Source organism: Suillus paluster (genome assembly GCF_016628075.1).
Source record: "Suillus paluster strain FC165 chromosome Unknown EDB91scaffold_49, whole genome shotgun sequence".
Classification (NCBI taxonomy): Eukaryota; Fungi; Basidiomycota; class Agaricomycetes; order Boletales; family Suillaceae; genus Suillus; species Suillus paluster.
In genome coordinates this window covers 37,814-56,600 of record NW_024537609.1, presented here as the reverse complement: position 1 = coordinate 56,600, position 18,787 = coordinate 37,814, and the positions used below count along the sequence as shown (strand labels likewise).

Below are 18,787 nucleotides of genomic sequence, written 5' to 3'. Positions count from 1 at the left end.
GTTGTCAATTCTTCCTCTATAGCATCTTAAAACAACAGGATGACCTTTATTGAAATTGTGTTCTGGAATCCTGACGAGGTGATTGTTATTGTGATGTTCGTTAAAAGACCTAGATGGTTACCAATTAAGATATCAATCAGCTTTGATATATTTCTTATTAGTTCACCCTGTTTCTTCCCTCCTTAATTTCTTATTCCTACTTTCCCCGATCCTCCTTATTGTATATAAACTAGTGTACTTAGTGTAGGATTGGGAGTTGATCCTTCCCTCAAAATAAAGCTTAGTTTGGCCAGTTTACCTCTGCTCAAACCCTAAGTTCTCACAAGTTGACTCAATTCCCGTGTGCATGTTCTAAGAACGCCACATATTTTTAAAACTTGAATTCTAAAGCTCTACCTATATCTTTACTCTATGGCCGCCGATTGACAAGGATTGATCACCCTCTGAACCGACGACCCTTCCCACACCTATCCCTTACCACCTTCTGATAAAAAGAACAAGAGATGTTGACCATCTCTATTGATGCATCTAAGAACTCATCTCGAAGCTCCTCTCCCCATGGGAACGAGTCGAGCAGAGACGGAGGTGCTCTCGAACTGGGTGTCGAGAGTGCCTGGATTTGTGATGAGACATTCGTCACTGGAGTTAAGCTGTCCAACAGTCAGAGGGCAGAACCCCCGACTAGTGACCAGCTATCCACCAAAGGCGCGGAAGGAGCACTAGGTGCCCCCATAGAAACTAGTACCCCCCTCATTTTCTGCGATGGGAGTGACAGGGCCAAGCCCCTGTCCGATAACACAAGTAGAGGCTCAGCTCCGATGAGCATCTCTCCACTTCTCTGAAGTGTTTCTGGGCAACCTTCTCCAATACTACTTGACATGACTATTAAGAGCAATAATAGCCCATACCGTAGTACCACCAAAACGAGTGAACCGTGAGTCAACGTCAGCTGGGCTGACCTCCCTATCGATGACGACGAATTAGGCGACTTACCCAAGTTTCCAGCACAAAGCCCAAAGAGCAAGGCCTCGTCATTGGGTTCTCCCCCTTGTTTCCCTGCTGAACTCAAAGGTAAATAAGTGGATACCCGCGAACAGGAAAACATGCCACCAAAAGACTGGCTAGACCAATGGTTGGACCTTGATGAAGGTCTAGCAGAAGCATTGCAACCAGGATCCAATGACCCAGACACCTCCTTACGAGATATCTGGGATAACGATAACAAATGGTTGTCTATACAACTGCAAAACCTCTACCTGAGACAATACCACAACCAGGTGAAAGAAGAACTGGTGGAACAGTCCACCCTGGTGACTGACCTCCAGGAACGAGTCAGAGAGCTCAAAAACCTAATTATTCAGAGTCAAACCAGAGAGGAAGAAGCTCAAAAGCAAGTTAGAGACACACACAGAGCCCCCGTCATCAGCATCCAATGCCCTTACTCCTAAACCAAGAAGCGAAGATGTGACCAATGACAAAGCTACTTCTCACTGTCACTAGGCCCCAGAAAACTGAGCGAGCTAAGTCGACTCCCAGCAGACCTGAGCCGACAAGGTACCAGAGAGCCTCATCCGTACTCCCAACTAGCAGTTCAGTTCAAACGGGCGATGCTTGGTAGCAGCCATAAAGACCCCGACCCTGATGACTCGCTGTCCAACTCATCAGAGGACAACAATGAATCCTCAACAGAGTCCTGCTCTGAAGATGAGATTCCCATTAGCACACAGAAGACCGCGCCCCTAAATCACCCTAGCCATGTGAAGTCTAAAGACTATGACAAACCGGATCATAATAGCCTCTCACCCACCAATGACTTCGGGGCTGATTTTCTCACTCTCGAGCCTGAATCAGACCATGCTAGTGATTCCGCAGATACGAAACGCTCAAAAAGAACTGCTAGGAGACAGTACCAAGCCAAACTGAACCTGCTCAAATATCAACAAAGTTTCATCAAGAATGAGCCGCCATTCACCTATAACAGTGACACTAACTCCACTACATTCAAGAAGTGGGTTCGTGAGGTCTGCAATTGGAAAGATCATGCCCAACTAACGACAGGTCAAAGCCTCTGCATGCTCAGGAAAGTACCTGAGTGGACAGGCTTACCGATTCTATGAATGCAATATACTTGACCTAGAGAAATCTTACTCTCTCACCGAGTTCTTTGAACAACTCTTTGACTACGTATTTCCCCCTGACTTTAGGATGCAACAGCATCAGAAATTCATCAAGTGCCGTCAAGAGAACAAGCAGAGCATTCACAATTACTTGAGATGCCTTCGAACTCTCGCAGATATGGCCGGAGACATGGATGACCGTGAAATAGTGAGACAATTCTGGATGAACTGTCTCCCCTACCTGAAAGCTTCTTTAGTTGACAAGGGCTACGAACAAAACACTGTAAGTCTCGAGATGATCAAAAGGAAAGCACTGCGTACCGAGAGAGCATTCCTCGAGAATTCCAAGGATCCGAACATCCTGCTAGCCATCAACCTGACATTAGCCACAGGATATGCCCAGAATAACAACCAGAACGACCATAGGGAGACGTCTCATGGTAATAGGCTTGACAGATGGCCACGGACTCAATCCATTTCAGCCAATGCCATTCATCATTCAAGGATCTCGTGATCCACAAGGGTGAAGTCACCCTTTCCCAGGAGTACCCTCCCCCAGAGCCTCTGGACACCTGGAGAGACCAAAGAGATCCCCTGAATACCTTAAACGACTTCGTGACTTAAACCAATGTTTTGAGTGCAAACAAATGGGACACTTAGCTAAAGACTGCCCAAAACTCCATTGTCTGACGTACAAGCCCCCTGGGCGCAACACCCCCACCATCCGAGCCAACGCAGTGACCATCTCAAACACTGACATCAGATCCGCAGTGATTGAAGAAGGTATCACCTCTGGACTGTATGAGATGGCGGTAGGATTGGACAAACTATCCGAATTAAATGCAGAAAAGCACTGTATTGTCAAGCAGCAGACCCTTGCTACCCTCCTACTTGCTGTTCCCCTCCCAACCGACGAACTGGTAGACCCCCTGTATGACCCTTTTGCAGTTAGACAGATTCTGCCTTTCTAACCATGGCGGCCCAGACACCTACCTTTTATTGGATTGTCACAATTATGATGACTACATAATATACTTTAGTTCAATTATGCGACCCCAAGTTCGATGCAGTCGCTTGGCTGGTCAATTTGAAACTTCGGAACTTCAATGACCTCATCCTCACCAAAATGTCTTTCAAACTGTCCTGGAATAACTCCCCCTGCTCATCACTAGTAATGACCACATCATCAGCTGACTACCCATCCGTCGACATTGCAGCTGACTTACCAGCTGAGCCCAAACGAGCATGATGATCGAGGATACTTATCCCCCTTGCCTCAGGTTGAAGACGATGAATTACCCCCTTTGTTAGAATGTGAGACGTCAGATGACGAAGAACGCGCTAGCATTAGCTCTCTATACTGCATGAGCAGCAGTAAGCATACCAATCTTCCGGATTTGAGAACCCTCCAGCGACAATCTGCTAGACCAAAGTCTACCTCAAGGATTCTTCCACGGTCCATCGTAGTCATTGTCCTTGTGAACGGCAAGCCCTGTAGAGCCCTCCTAGACTCAGGCTCACTGACGGACTTCCTTTCGACCACTATCATTGATCAGCTTAAGCTCCGATATTCCATCCTAGAGAAACCCATACCCCTACAATTAGCCATTTCAGGGTTGCAGAGCGTTGTCAAAGCCAACATGACCATTGAATTTTTTTACCAAGAAATCAACTGCGAACGTACCTTCGACATCACTAACCTCAAATCCTATGATGTGATCCTCGGAATGCCTTTTCTGTTTCAGCATCAGGTCCTCTTGGGCTTTAATCCCCCTGAAATTAAGATTAGAAGTATTGACCCATTGCCTATACGTGGATCACAGACCCAAGTACTTGAACTGCAACAATCCAGACACAAGACTAGTCTTATTGACAGATATTGTGAAGAGTTGTGAGCTTATGCCCAGGATATCTGCAAGGAAGCCAATGAGACCTCACTTCCTCCTATCCGAGAAATCAACCACATTATTCCATTAATAGACAAGCATCAAGTATATTCTTGGCGCCAATCTCACTGCCCTGAGGCGCTAAGGCCTCTCTGGCGGGAGAAATGTGACGATTATATCCGTACTGGGAGATGGGAGTTCTTCAGTGGTACCAACGCTGTACCCATGATAATGATGAAGAAAGTTACTAAAGACAATTCGCTTCGTCTTTGAACCATCCTGGACACTCGTCAGCAGAACAAGAACACCAGGAAACTCGCGTTGCCACTGCCTGACATTGAGACCATCCTAAGAAATGTGTCTACACACCCTTACCGCTCCCTACTCAACGGTAAAGATGCATACAAACAGATTCATATTGTCCCCAAGGACATCCCGAAATCACAGTTTGCCACCCCTGATGGTACTATGATTAGCTATGTAATGCAGATTGGAGACTGCAATGCAGGGGCTACCTACCAATCCTTGATGAATCACATCTTTGGACCGTTCATTGGCATTTTCATGGACATATACCTCGATGACATCGTCATATACTCTGACACGCCCGAGGATCACGTAAAGCATGTTAGAACCATTATAGACACCCTAAGAAAGAACAAGTTCTACTTGAGCAAACACAAGCTACAGTTCTTTATGCCCGAATTATCGATCCTCAGACACGTTATTGATGACGCTGGTATACGATTAGACCCTCACAAAGTCGACAAAATTGTCAATTGGAAAATGCCCACCTCCAAAGAACTCTTGATGCAATTTATCGGATCTGTCGGCTACCTTGCCGCCAGATGCAAAGGAGTTCAAGTGGACATGCAACACCTGTCGAAAGTGGCCTCCAAGACTACTCAATGATCGTGGACTCCTACTTATCAGCATGCCTTTGACCTTGTCAAAGTGTGCGTACAGGCTCACCAAGACATTCGGCGACGGACCCTCAGATTAATCCCTGCACAGGATAGTACCTGTCGAGTAAACCTGAGTACTGACGTGTCATTCACTGGCGCCAGTGGTGTCCTGTCCCAGGGCCTGGATGTTAAGGGTGCAGACATAATTGCATTTTGGTCCAGCAAATTCGATGCAGCCAACAAAACTACCCTGTCCATGAACAGGAACTGTTAGCAATTGTCGAGTCCCTGAAACGATTCAGACACCCACCAATCGGCTTCAGATTCTGCATATTCACAGACCATAAGGGCCTTGAGTGGCTCGGGTCTCAAAAGAAACTCTCGCCTCGCCAAGCACGCTGGCTAGAACTCGTTAGCAAGTTCGACTTTGAGATAATTCACGTATCAGGGGTTGACAATAACCTTGCTGATGCGCTGTCCCGCATTTACAGTGATGAACCTGCTGGAACGGTCAGAACCGCTAGTGAATATGTTAGCATTAGCAAAGAAGACGTTCCGCACTCACTGCTCCTAAACTTCGTAATTGCACCCATATACACAGGAACCCCACTATTCCTAGGGGTGACAGAAGCGCGCCATTCAACTTGCATAGCAATCAGACGCAAAACGTGCACGCGAAGCGACAAACCAAGCAACCACAAGTACCCAAGGATCCTCACTGAAAGCGCAGGCCCCATCTGTCACAGACCTCACTGAATCCCTGGTGAGACTGTCAACTCAACCAGCAAAGATGAAGTGTCCGACCATGGACCTGAAACCCACATGGTCCCTGAAGATGAACACATAAGCACACCAACCCAAACGGCGGCATCTGCGCCAGCTCAGGAAATCTCTGACTCACCACAAACCGCTGCACCACAGATACCATCTCAGCGTGAAGTGATTCTGCAAATGGGTAAAGACCCAGCAAAATCCCTGGAGGGCGAGAGCGCAGCAGCTACCGAGACAACCCCACCAGTAAAGAACTCACCAACACCAGAGGCAATGGCAGACCCATCGGAATCAGGCTCACTGGACAGCCTAAGAGCGCACTCAGACGACCCGAGAAGTAAAGAAGTAAGCACAAACAGCACTGAAAATGCAAGTACAAACATGGACCCACAATTACGTCCTGACACGTCGACACAAATCACAGAAGATCTGCTGTCAGAACAACCTCCCTCACTCACCGAATTAATCTCCCTCAGCGACCCAACGGTCGACATCCACGAAAGCCTCGTCAACCAATATGACGAGGACAAGTTCTTTACCAAAATTATTGCCAGCCCCAATTCCTACAAAAACTTTGAGGTTAGTAACAGCAGGATATTCCTGAAGGACAAAGGGAACAGAGTACTCTATGTCCTGGACATCCTAGTCGGTAAATGACGCGTGTGAGAGATTGTCATCTTGCACGCGCACTCCCTACTTGCTCACTTAGGCCCGTCAAAGATGTTAACTTACCTTAGAGACAATGTTTGGTGGAAAGAAATGGCGGCAGACATGCAAGCATTCTGCAACTCGTGTGGCACACACCAAGTAAACCAACCCTCTAATCATCAACCTTACGGATTACTGGAGACCCTTGAAGTACCCTCACGCCCCTGGGAAATGGTGGGAATCGATTTTGTTGGCCCTCTACCCAAATCACGAACCCTCAACGGCTCATTTGATATGATCTTGGTCACGATAGACCACCTAACCTCAATGGTACACTTAGCCCCCACCAAGCAGACCTACCACACTAAGGACATCGCCAAAGTCATGTTCAACTTAGTTTACAAACTACACGGGATGCCCTCCAACCTTGTTAGTGACCAAGATACCTTATTTACGAGTACATTTTGGAAATGTCTCTATCAATTAACGGGTGTTGAGCTAAGGATGTCCACATCTTTTCACCTGCAGTCCGACAGCGCAACTGAACAAGCTAACCGTACAATGACCCAGATGCTGCGACAGATCATTTCTGTCGATCAACGCAACTGGGCAATTAAACTCCCAGCAATTGAGTTCACTATAAACTCAGCTAGCTCAGTCTCATGAAAGTACTCTCCCTTTGTACTGATCTACGGGCGACAACCCCCGTCTATGATCTGGAATGCTCGATCTGAATACCCCAGGGTACATATATTTGCCCAATGAATAAAGGACACGCTGATGAGCACTTATGATGCCCTCATCGCGGCTCACATCAAGAATACCACAATAGCTAACCACAAATGCAAGGAGTCGCCCTTCGTAAAGGGTGATCTTGTCTATCTTTCCACCAAAAACCTCTCACTCCCAAAGGGCAGAGCTCGAAAGCTCGCCCTGAAGTTTATCGGTCCATTCAAGATACTTGAGGATTACCACAACAACTCCTACCTACTAGACCTCCCCGCAAACCTTAAGCAATGTGGGCTTCACCCTGCCTTCCATGCTCACCTGCTGAGGATTCACATTCCAAATGATGATCAACGGTTCCCTGGGAGACAACTGGACCAAGTCACCAACTTGGGAAGTCTCGAAGAATGGTCAGTCGCCTGAGTTACTGATCACAACAGTCAGGGGACAAACTTGTTATTTGAGGTTGAATATACAACTGGAGATAAGGTCTGGCTCCCATATTATGAAGTATCGTGATTGGAAGCCATAGGACAGTACCTTGAAGCACTTGGTGTGCCCAACATAATGCACTTACCCCAGAAGATCTCTAAGGCAACCCATGACATTAGCGTCGCCTCTGTCACTACTGTCGATACAGCCGAAGGCACTAGGCGTTGTGTCGACCAAATTATAGCCCAGATGCTCGCTAACCTCCCAGTCAAGATGTCCTTTAAAGGCTCCGATCTGATTGGTATAAGAAAGACTCCACACAGGCCGTCAAATAGCATCAACAAGCCCACCAAGTCTACCATGCCTCAAACGGCCCCAACCCATCTTACCTCTGAGCCAATGAATGTCAATGTTGTCGCTCATCCTCCCTCGTACAAACCAGGCAAGGTCCCGGCCTCTGAACCTCATCCCCCCTCTTCGAGAACCTCTCGTTCGAGTAGGAGGAATAACTGCCCCAGAGGGCGAGGTGGACGAGGGTATAGGTCCTCCCACAGGGAGCCCAATGTTGAAGCACTCGATGCCTTCACCCAGTTCTTCAGAACCAAGGCAAAAGCTAGTAAGAGATTTAAAGCCCCTCCCCAAGCTTGTGGCCTAAAAACCAGCGCTCCTTTAGAGGAACTGGCAATAAAGAAGGAAACTCACGCGTTCAAACAGCAACTTCGAGCCAAGCATGAACGCTCTTACATGTCCTGACCCCGTGTCGCACCTAGTAGCAACCCCTCTATCGACAATTGTTGTCGTAACCGTGACCTTGTATACCCACGATCCCATCCTCCTTCCTCGAGCTCCACGCTCCATGCGAGCACTCCTGTGCCCTTAACAGCCACACAAGTTATCTCTTCCACAACTGCCCAGGCTGAAACTTTGAAGAGTACTCCTATCCCTGCTTCCTCCACCCCTCAAGTAGTGGATCCTGGAGCTGATATCGATGATATCATTGCTGCCACTGAGCAGCTGGACCTAGAGCGTAATGCTAGAATCACGGACTTGTCCAATGCTCAATTCCTGGGTAGAGTTGCAGTTCTCGGTCTCATAGTATCCCAAGTACTCACTCTCCTTGTCCTGTTAGCCGCATTTGGCGCTGCCATGACCAATGTCACCATAACTTGAAAAGAACTCCTAACTCCCACACGACATTGCAGCCCCTCCCCTTGGATGAGCTGGAGGGTGTATGTGACATTTGTTAAAAGACCTAGATGGTTACCAATTAAGATATCAATCAGCTTTGATATATTTCTTATTAGTTCACCCTGTTTCTTCCTTCCTTAGTAGTTTCTTATTCCTACTTTCCCCAATCCTCCTTATTGTATATAAACTAGCGTACTTAGTGTAGGATCAGGAGTTGATCCTTCCCTCAAAATAAAGCTTAGTTTGGCCAGTTTACCTCTGCTCAAACCCTAAGTTCTCACAAGTCGACTCAATTCCCGTGTGCACGTTCTAAGAACACCACAGTTATGCTCCAGGTATAACTTTGTGAATATATCTGTAGGATCTATGGGATCTGGATGATTTATGTTCCTGCATGGTTATAAATTACCACTATTTCATCTCTCGCAGCTGCAACACTCAAGAAATTTTCATTCTACTTGGACAATACACCATCTATAAGTAGTCTACACATGCCTGGATTTTTTTGAAGTGAGTCGAGCAGCGCGTTGAGGTGTTTTGAACATTTTGCATATTACATGCTAGTTGCAGATTACCCGGAATGATAGTAGCTTCAGTAATCAATTGACTTTGGTCTCACGTGATCAGTCAAGAAGGAATGCACAATTTTCATAACAGATGTTGATCTAAGTACTGGCATACACCTGGCTGTCTGCAGACGAAAATTGCTCCTCCTGTTGGATGTGTCGTCTCCCCCACCTCTTCACATCACGTTCAGCAGTGATCCTTCACAGTTGCTGCAGCCGGACAAAAATCAAATTGATCTGCCACCAACTTGCCGTTATCCTGATATGATCGCTAGCATGTAAGCCGAGAACAATGAGGGGGCCCAACACCTAGAAAGCACTTACGGGGTGGTACATACAGTAAATAGTGGAACTGTAGAGCGTAACATCATCGTAGCTGCCGGCCTATTAGTTACTTTGTCCAATGAAGATGTGTGGGTGTAACGCACTTGCAATATGTGAAATTGTCGAGTGTGTTGGTATCGCGTAGTTTCTTGGTACTACCGCCGACCCTCACTGTGGCTGGGCACTGTACACACGCATTGGCGCCAGCGAGGAAGCTGATCAGCGCAAACATGATGGAGCGGGAAGTAAACATGATGGAGTTTGTGAAAGCGAGTGAGGACAAAGCCATAGTGGCAGGCAGGTGTTTTATAGGCTGTGACTTCCAGTGTGAACGTAAAGGTGTTGCTCGCGTTACTGCTGAGATACCGTACCTCAGGCCAAAAAGGTTGAGGACTCGAACTCGAAGGGAGATGTGCGGCACGATGGGGTCGCGGGGCACGAATGAATCTCCGGTTCCTGGGCGGCCTTGGCTTTAAATTCGCGTTGCTCGTCAGATATGTGCACGTTCATCGGATGTTGTGAACAACACTCTCCGTAATATGACCATCCTTGATTCGATGAAGCTCAGCACGGCCGCCCAATAATACCGAAAATCCTACGCAATGTTTGAGTTTTGGTCTCCCGCAGAAAGTTCGTGGTCAAAAAGATGGAACTTCGTAAGGTACGGTTAAGAAATCGAGGTGTATAAACAGGTGTGAAATATTCCAGTAGTTATGTATAACGCTGTTAGAAAGTCGCTCCGTAATTTGGGCTATTGGAAATTGTGAACAACTGCAGTCATACAGGGCCGTCTGCGCCATTCAGACAACTTCATAGCTGCAAAACCGAGGCTGGCTACTGTCACGGAATGCATGAGAATAAGGCTTATGTCGATCGTGGACGCGCCAGGGTTTTCTGCCGAGGAAATGGGGTACCATGCTGAAGATGGTCTATCGCTTGGGTATGGTTACTAAGACCTCGGAGTGGGATGCATGACATACTAGTAGAGGCCAGGACGGTTGCATCGGAAGACCAAGACAGCCAAATTAGGCTGATCCTGAAAAGCTCGCGATAAGAAACACGTTGAGTATGGAATTCGTAAGAAGAAAAAACTTACCCTATCACTACAATGCATCAAGGCAAATGGGGAGATTGCACCAGCTTCAGGAAATATTCAGCGATGCGTCGCATCAGGAAAAACCTCCTTCGGGAACTTCACGAAGATTCACAAACTCGCGCCGAAAAAAAGTTGTTGTTGCTGTCCTGTCAGGACTCGGAAGACATGGACTTGCCGGCATGCTGGTCAAAGACTAAAGTAGAACGTTGTGCGAAGTTTGGTTCCACGCGCTACATAATGTGACACGTGACATGTCTGTCCGGAATAGCATATTTGAGCCCCCAAAAATAGCAGATTGGAGACCCAGAATGGGGTCACCAGACGGACAGACATAGCAGGAGTGGATCGTGGACATGAAATATGGAAATTATGGAAATTGATACAGCAGTAAAAGGCTTGCCGTAGTATCTTATCAAGGGACAGACACAAGAGAAAATGAAAATATAAGGATGATAAAAAGTGTGGCAGGAGCTGCATCAGTGGTATATAGCTCAAGGAAACGTACTTGAACTTGTCAAGTCGTCGACTTTAGTCTTACGTGATCAGTTGCGAAGGTAATTCTCGTAACAGATGGTGATCTACTGACATACACCCTACTGTCTGCGGACGAACATTGCCCCTCTGTGATGTCTCTCCCCTACCTCTCCACATCACGTTCAGCAGTGATCTTTCACAGTTGCCGTAGCCGGACAGTTCTTATCCCCAGCTTGAAACATGCCGCTATTCTGATATGAACGCTAGCATGTCAACCGAGAACAACGAGCTGCATAATATCCAGAAAGCACTTACGGTGTTATATGCACAGCTCACTGGTGCCTTTTCATACCAAGGTTGCCGCTGGTAGCTGCCAGCCTATCAGTTACTTTATTCAATGAAGATGTGTGGGTGCGACCCACATGCAATATGTGTTCTGGCCTTCTACGCGGGTACCTATTGTGTACAAGGTAGTACCGCCAGAGTAGTTGAGTGTGGCTGAGCACTTCACACATACATAAGCATTTGCACCAGCGAGGAAGCTGATCAGCGCAAAGATGATGGAGGGGGAAGTAAACATGTGGAAGGCGATGAGGCAAAGCCATAGTAGCAGGCAGGTGTTTTATAGGCTAACTTCCAGTGTGAACGCAAAGGCGCTGCTAGCTTTGCTGCTGAGATGCCTTACTTCAGGCGACAAAGTTGAGCCAGAACACATAATAATCTCTGCAGACTCGAGAAGAGCTGTATTGATGTAACAAGTACTCAAAGGAAGATGTATGGCACGATGGGATCGTGGGGCGCAAATGAATCTCCGGTTCCTGTGAGGCATGGGCTGCGTGTTGCTCATCAGATATGTGCACGTTCATCGGACGTTGTGAACAACACTCTCCGTAATATGACTATCCTTCAATCAACGAAGCTCAGCACAGCCGCCCCATATATGCCAAAACCCCTTCGCAACGTCCGAGTTTTGGTCTTTCGCAGAAATTTCGTGGTCAATAAGACAGAACTTCGTAAGGTATGGTTGAAAGGTCGATGTTTATACACAGGTATTCAATATTCCGGTTGTTATTTATAATACTGTTAAAAGTCACTCCGTAATTTGGGCTGTTGAAAATTGTGAACAATTGTGGCCATGCAGGGCCATCAGCGGCGTCCGGACAATTTCATAGCTGCAAAACCGAGGCCTGGATACCGTCACGGATGGCATGAGCAGGATCATAAATAAGGCTGATGTCGATCGTGGACGTGCCGGGGCTTTCTGCCGAGGATATGGGGTGGCAAGGAGTACCAGGCTAAACCAGGAGGGTTGGATCGGAAGGCCAAGAGAGCCAAAATAGGCTGATCCCGAGAAGCTCGCGATAAGAAACACGTTGAGTGTGGAATCCGTAAGAAGAAAAAACTTGCCCTATCATTGCATCGAGGCGAGATTTTATCAGCTTTCAGGAAATGTTCAGCGGTGTGTCATCAGAGTACCAGTGCTCCAGTGTATTTAACGATTTGTCAGTCACTGGTATGGATTTACAGACGGCGGCAACGAAACTCACCAAGTCGATTGAGGGTCCAGTGAGAGGAACTTCAGACAAACAGTTGATAAATGTTGATAGTAGATGTTGCATTGACGAGTACAGCCGCTGGGTCATCTGGAGGTAGTACTAGAAAAGAAACAACAATGCGCGAATTTCATGTTAATTTGCTAAGCCTCCTATCAGTCCGTCAGCTATTCTCATGAATAGGGAATAAAGAAGGGGGAAATCGAGCGCAGCTCTGAACAACCAATTTCAGAATGCCAGCGTCTTCGTCAATTTCGCGCTCACACTCCTTATACCGACAGACTGAAAATTGATACAGCTTACAATGCAATACGATGTAGTAAAGGGCTGTATTACGTCGTTAGCTGGAAAGTATGTCGTCAAGAGACAGAGAAAATAGAGAAGTGTGGAAGGAGCTGTAGCGTGGGTTCAGGAAACGTTAGTTTCCCCCAGCCAGACCAATCGATTGAAGATAGTCGTTCCTTGGTGTTAGGAGGAAACGTGCTGGCAGCATGCGTCTCAGGATCAACTGGTAGTTACTACTAGTCGTCCTTTGTGACTTGTGACTCGAGTAATCTATGACTTTAGTCTCACGTGATCAGTCGCGACTGGAGAAGGTGTGACATGGCAGTGTAACCTTGTCGTCCGGACTCCGGAGCCCTACTTCTGGGCTCAACAGATGCATCAACAGAAGGGAGAAACACAGATAATGGAAAGCACGCACTCGTACTCGACAGCTACCCGACCCGGTGGCGTGACTATATGCGCTATAAATGAGCAATTTTGATCAAAAGAGCAGCGCTACTAGTTAGTAGTACATACCCATGAATAAAACGACAATCCAAATTGCAACCTGGATAGCTTCAAGCTTCAAAGTGCATTTCCCTTGAATCAACAACGCACTTGCATGCAGCTAGGTTGGTCCGGCCGCTGAGAAATGCGCGACCGGTTAGCTAAAGGTAGCTGGGACATGTGGGCGGTGGGATAAGTTGTGCTGCTGCAACGAGGTTGCATGATGGTTCTGGTTGAAGGGACTTGGCGGAAGAAAAAAAAAAGGAACTCACTTCATATAAACTCGAGGGTCGGGTTATGGGTGTTAACAAGGTGGAGAGAAAGGCAAAAACTCAAGTCTGCATTGGGTCGAGTTAGGACAGTTTACTTTTGAACCAAGGTCTGATTTGCATCCGTTTACGTGGTATCGCAACTCCTAGACGCTCGAATTTCGTCCACGTCGAGTTTGGGTCTGGAATAGGTCTTGCGTCTGTACCACGTCGTGTTATACACCTAAACACCCTCGGATTACGGTGGAGCTAGAATCTCGTTTCCGCAGTGATTGGCACTGGACTGCACAACTTTCTCATTCGGAACTGTCTTTGGACATCATTCTCACCATGGTTTGAAACCGCCGTCACATTCCAGCAGCCATCTGTCAGATCATCTTGAGATCATCAAAGTCAAAGTTCAAACATTCGAGAAGACGAGAAAGCTGTCACGCTAATGACCAGCCTGTTGCTAGCCCTCAGCGGATCATGTTGAAACCTGCGAGTACTAATGCTGAGCTCATGCTGGAATGATCAGTAACAGAGACGATGTTAAACATACCAGCAGTGAGCTCAGAGGGGTGTCAGACGCAGCATACCGTGTCATAGAAGTTGCGCAGTCCAGTACCATTCTGGGATATTTCGCCCGACCAAGTATCGTAACAGGCGGGACCCTTTTGTTTGTCCAAGTAAACAAAAGCGGTGAATGAATTCTGGTCTATCGATCTCAAGGTAGCTATCTGTACCACATCCTTCGTCCTTCATCCTGGTCACCGTGACCACGGCATTCGAGCCACTTGGACTTGTACTTGAACTGACATGTATTCTCGTATACGCAACAGAATACCCTACGTTTTCACTCGTACTCAGCAGGACCGATCTCATTAGTATTATCGATCTCTATCGTAACTCATACTTAGCGTCATTGACGCTATCTCTCTCTCTCTCTTCTGGATCCGAACTAACATTTCTCGTTCTCGCTGATGCCATCTAACGGCATATTGAAGAGCATCTCTCAAACTGTACGCGTATCAGTGTTTGAATTTCCGCTCATTTAGTGCGTGTTCGTGTGGCCCTGATCCTACTCGATTTTTTTACTCATCGAGTCATTCAAAGATGCTAAACAATGAGCTACTGAGGGAGTTGCGCCATTGCAGTCTCGTCTTTTGGACCTCATTCCCATCGTCTTTAGGTTCGTGCTCCCAGCTGTGTCCTTCGCTTTCTTCATTTAACTTGTTATACTTCGCTAAGTGGCATGGCAGACAATGTGGAACAGTGTCGAGCGGTCTTACAGGAGTGTCCCCGACCCCCGTTTCTCGAATGCCTTGCCGATAGTCTTCTGAACAGATTCAAGCAGCGGGGTGTCCTGTCCGACCTAGATGAAGTCATTAATCTCCATCGAGCCACACTAAGATGCCGCCCCCCGGGCCATCCATGTCTTTCACCAGCATCGCTATCAGTCTTGAAACCAGATTCGAGCAGCAGACCCTCCTGTCTGACCTGGACGAGGCTATCGAGCTCCGTCGAGCTGTACTGGCTATGCTTCCTCCTGGCCATCCTGTTCGATGCGATTCCCTTGCGGGCCTTGCAAACGGACTTCAAGACAGATTCCAGCAACAGGGTGTCCTGTATGACCTGTATGAGGCCATGAACCTCCATCGAGCTGCATTAGCACATCATCCCCTTAGCCATCTTCATGGATTCATGCATTTCAACAACTTCGCAAAAGGCCTTCAAGCCAGATTCTAGCACAAGGCCGTTCTGTCTAACCTAGATGGGGCCATTGAGCTCAATCGAGTTGCACTGGTACTGTATTTCCCTGGCAACCCTGATTGACACGCTTCTCAGCAACCTTGTCAACTGCCTTCAAGCCAGATTCCTGCGACAGGAGACCCTGTCCGGCTGTCTTCGGCCATTGAGCTGGATCGAGCTGCACTGGCACTCTGTCCCCCTGGCCATCTTCACCGATCTGAGTCTCTCAACAACTTTGCAATTAGCCTTGACGACAGATTCCATCAACAGGGCTTTCTGTCTGACCTGGATGAGGTCATGGAGCTCCAACGAGTTGCACTGGCGCTCCGTCCATCTGGCCATTCTGATCGATCCGCGTCTCTCCTCCACCTTGCCATCAGCCTTCAATGCAAATCCCACTACCAGGGTCTATCAACAGACTTCGATGAGATTTTCAAGCTTTATGCACAACTCTCCCAAGTTTCTCATGCGTTCTCCCGTGACGATATTCGTGCTGCCAAGGTATGGATCGTCTCAGCCGAGTATGCGAAACATGGTTTACATTTGTTGCCTACCAGACCGCATTGAAGTTCCTGGATCAGTATATCGCTATTTTGTCATCTTCTTCGCACCATTTCGATGTGGCTAAGGGAGGCTACCTCATCCCTTGCGATGGACGCTTTCTTATGCTACATCCGTCGTGGCGCTTTAAAGAATGCCGTGGAATTGATAGAGGAAAGCCATGCAGTATGGTGGACCTAGTTGGCACGCTTCTGCACACCGCTGGATGAACTTTCCGTATCAGATGCCTTGGCGGAGGAGTTCAAGCAATTTAGCTTCCGCCTACGTAACATATTTTATGCGTCTACTGAGGACCAATCCCCACAAGTCCGGCAACTGACCATGCAATGGAATAATGTTGTCTCTCGCATCCGCCTGCTGTCCTGACTTTTCCCGTTTTCTCCTGCTTCCGACCTCCAGAAGGCGGCAGAAGGTAGTCAAATCATTATTGTCAATGCGAGCAAGTATAGCTGTGACGCCTTGATCATCACGAGCACCCAAGATCCTATCCACGTTCCACTTGATATTACACCTAGCGGAGGTCTCCGAGTTGTCATCCGAGTTCCAATCACTCACAGAGCGTGTCGGTTCTTCTGACCGTGGACTTGAATTATACATGATTGTCAGCATCCTACGCACGCTTTGTAATCGCGTCGTTGCCCCCATAGTTCAACTTCTCAGAGATGTAGTTGTCCCGTGGCTCGCGCATCTGGTGGTGTCCTACTGCGAAGTTCACGCTGCTTCTTCTACATGCAGCGGGGCCGTATGAGAAGAAGAAACATAATTTGTCTCACTTTTACGTCTCCTCCTACACCCCAACTTTGGCGGACACTCATTCGAGCAAGACAGCATGTTTCTCAAGATGCGTCGGTCCAGCATTTTGTTGCCGTCGGTCAAGGAATGCCGAATCGAAAACAACCATTCGAGTCTTCCTTCGCGATGGGAGACGGTCCTCTCACCATCAGGGACGTCATCTGATCTCGCTCGCAAAATCCAGAATTTGCATTCTTATCTGCTTGCCACGCTACTGTGGGCGATGAATCGAGCCCAGACGAGGCAATCCATCTTGCTGCAGCGATGCAGTTCTTCGGATTTCGTAGTGTAATAGGTTCTATGTGGTCTGTCGATGATGAAGTTGCAGGCCAGGTTGTTACTGCTTTTTACGACAGCCTGGTTGATGGTTCGGGGAGATTGGACTGTCGACGCGCTGCAGGTTGCGTTGCATAAGGCTGTGAAGTACGTTACGGAAGGAAAACTTCCACTTGAACAACTAGATCGTGTTTATTCACATAGTAGGTATCTATGCATTTGCAGTAAGTAGTAATGCGCACAAGTAATTCATACCCTGTTGGCATATTTTCTCGCGATGTAATCTATAGAGATGTCCATGTACGCGATTTTGAAGGTGTTTCGAGCAACCAGTGACGTTGATGTTTGAATGAGGATCCGAATTGGATCCGAGTTATAGCGCCAACGATCTCAGACGATCTCTCCATCTGTATTCCACCGAACACGTCCGTCCACCCTCCCGCACATAATCGTCTTTTCGTCTAACAAGAAGTCCTGTATCGCAGTTTCACTTGCGCATCCCGTCATCCACGAACTACTTACGATGTGGATGTTGTGTCGTGCAAGAGGACGAAATCCCTAACACTCTTCTCATGTCCCTCCAATTCGTGCTCCGGAATTGGTCTTGCCGGGGAAGAGGTTTCCTCGGTGGTCGGCGTTGTAAGGGTTTCAGAAGTCATAGCCCGTCACGGCCAGTAGTCTGTATGTCCCTCTTTTCTTTTCGACTCTGACACATAATCAAGAAGGAATGACTGTCTTCTTTCTATATGGTATGGCTAAGGGAGACTAGCTCTAGCCCTATTCCTGATCAAATATCACAGCGAACCAAGTTGACCGGTACTCACCAACTGTTCTGCTGGTCGCTCGCTGATGACAAGCCAACGACTACCGCGAGTTTATATATACCGTACGCATGGATTCCATGAGGCAGCGCTAATGGTGCATATTCTCATGCACTCAAGCTGTCTTCCACCTCAGCTGGTGCAATGTTTGCAAGCTACGATGCCCACTCCGTTCCTCTTCACAATCATTCGCCCATCTCTAGTCATGCTTGCGTGGTGGACATGGCATAGCACATATAAAGGCAGACATGGCGACCTTCAACTGTCAACATAGCTTCTGGTGCTCATTCGTTATTTTCTTCATATTCCACCTTACCAGTCCGTGATTAACTGAGCTGCGAGGTCTCGCGATCTTGCACACACATATCTTAACTTGCCAGATGAAAACACAAATCAACCTTTCGGTGGTTACTTGGCTCTGGACAAGCTATCATGAAGACTGGCCAGGGATCTGGTGACGTGGTTTGAAGGTGGAGGAGTTAAGCAAGTCCAGCAGGCGACGTGAGTAGATTGTGATTCCTGTCCTTTCACCATGAGAATACTCATCCCTGTGCTAGCATTCCCGATCGGCATGTGCATCATATTTTGCCGCTTTGAATCACAAGCGACAGACTGCGGATGTCCTAAATGCCTGCAGCGTGGATGTTTCAACCCGCGCCACCAACTTTTAACTTGCAACCCATATGCGGACTTCTCTGGTCAAGTCGTTCACTTCAACCTTGTCGGAGCAAACGACAGTATTTGATATAAATCTGACACATGTTACAGGAGCGTTACTTGCAACTGGTTGATACATTGTTTAGGTGGCCCTGTACCAAGACAGGAGACGAATACAGCAACTGATATCATGCACCATATTAGAGCACGCTGATTTACAAGA

General features: G+C 47.5%; 4 protein-coding genes across 4 annotated transcripts; 2 read left to right on the top strand and 2 right to left on the bottom strand.

Annotated features, from left to right (window-relative positions):
• Positions 1 to 9,299: 9,299 nt before the first annotated feature.
• Positions 9,300 to 9,833, bottom strand: EDB91DRAFT_1147068 (uncharacterized protein; the record flags this gene model as incomplete). Its single annotated transcript, XM_041319273.1, has 3 exons — positions 9,668 to 9,833; positions 9,564 to 9,615; positions 9,300 to 9,498 (listed from the first exon to the last, which is right to left on the bottom strand). Coding segments are annotated over exons 1-3 (267 nt in total), but the record flags the coding sequence as incomplete, so codon positions are not given.
• A 1,352-nt stretch (positions 9,834 to 11,185) lies between these two features.
• On the bottom strand, positions 11,186 to 11,778 carry EDB91DRAFT_1147063 (uncharacterized protein). Its single transcript, XM_041319272.1, has 3 exons — positions 11,556 to 11,778; positions 11,449 to 11,503; positions 11,186 to 11,384 (listed from the first exon to the last, which is right to left on the bottom strand). The coding sequence occupies exons 1-3, from the start codon at positions 11,711 to 11,713 to the stop codon at positions 11,316 to 11,318; spliced, it is 282 nt and encodes a 93-aa protein (XP_041174647.1). The 5' UTR covers positions 11,714 to 11,778; the 3' UTR covers positions 11,186 to 11,315.
• A 3,340-nt stretch (positions 11,779 to 15,118) lies between these two features.
• On the top strand, positions 15,119 to 16,384 carry EDB91DRAFT_1250998 (uncharacterized protein; the record flags this gene model as incomplete). Its single annotated transcript, XM_041323306.1, has 4 exons — positions 15,119 to 15,342; positions 15,577 to 15,958; positions 16,015 to 16,183; positions 16,242 to 16,384. The coding sequence occupies 4 exons, from the start codon at positions 15,119 to 15,121 to the stop codon at positions 16,382 to 16,384; spliced, it is 918 nt and encodes a 305-aa protein (XP_041174646.1).
• EDB91DRAFT_1147057 (uncharacterized protein) lies at positions 16,272 to 17,235 on the top strand. The gene is made up of 3 exons (XM_041319271.1): positions 16,272 to 16,664; positions 16,687 to 16,797; positions 16,847 to 17,235. Exons 1-3 carry the CDS (start codon positions 16,614 to 16,616, stop codon positions 16,973 to 16,975), a joined length of 291 nt encoding a protein of 96 aa, XP_041174645.1. The 5' UTR covers positions 16,272 to 16,613; the 3' UTR covers positions 16,976 to 17,235.
• The last annotated feature ends 1,552 nt before the right edge of the window (positions 17,236 to 18,787 follow it).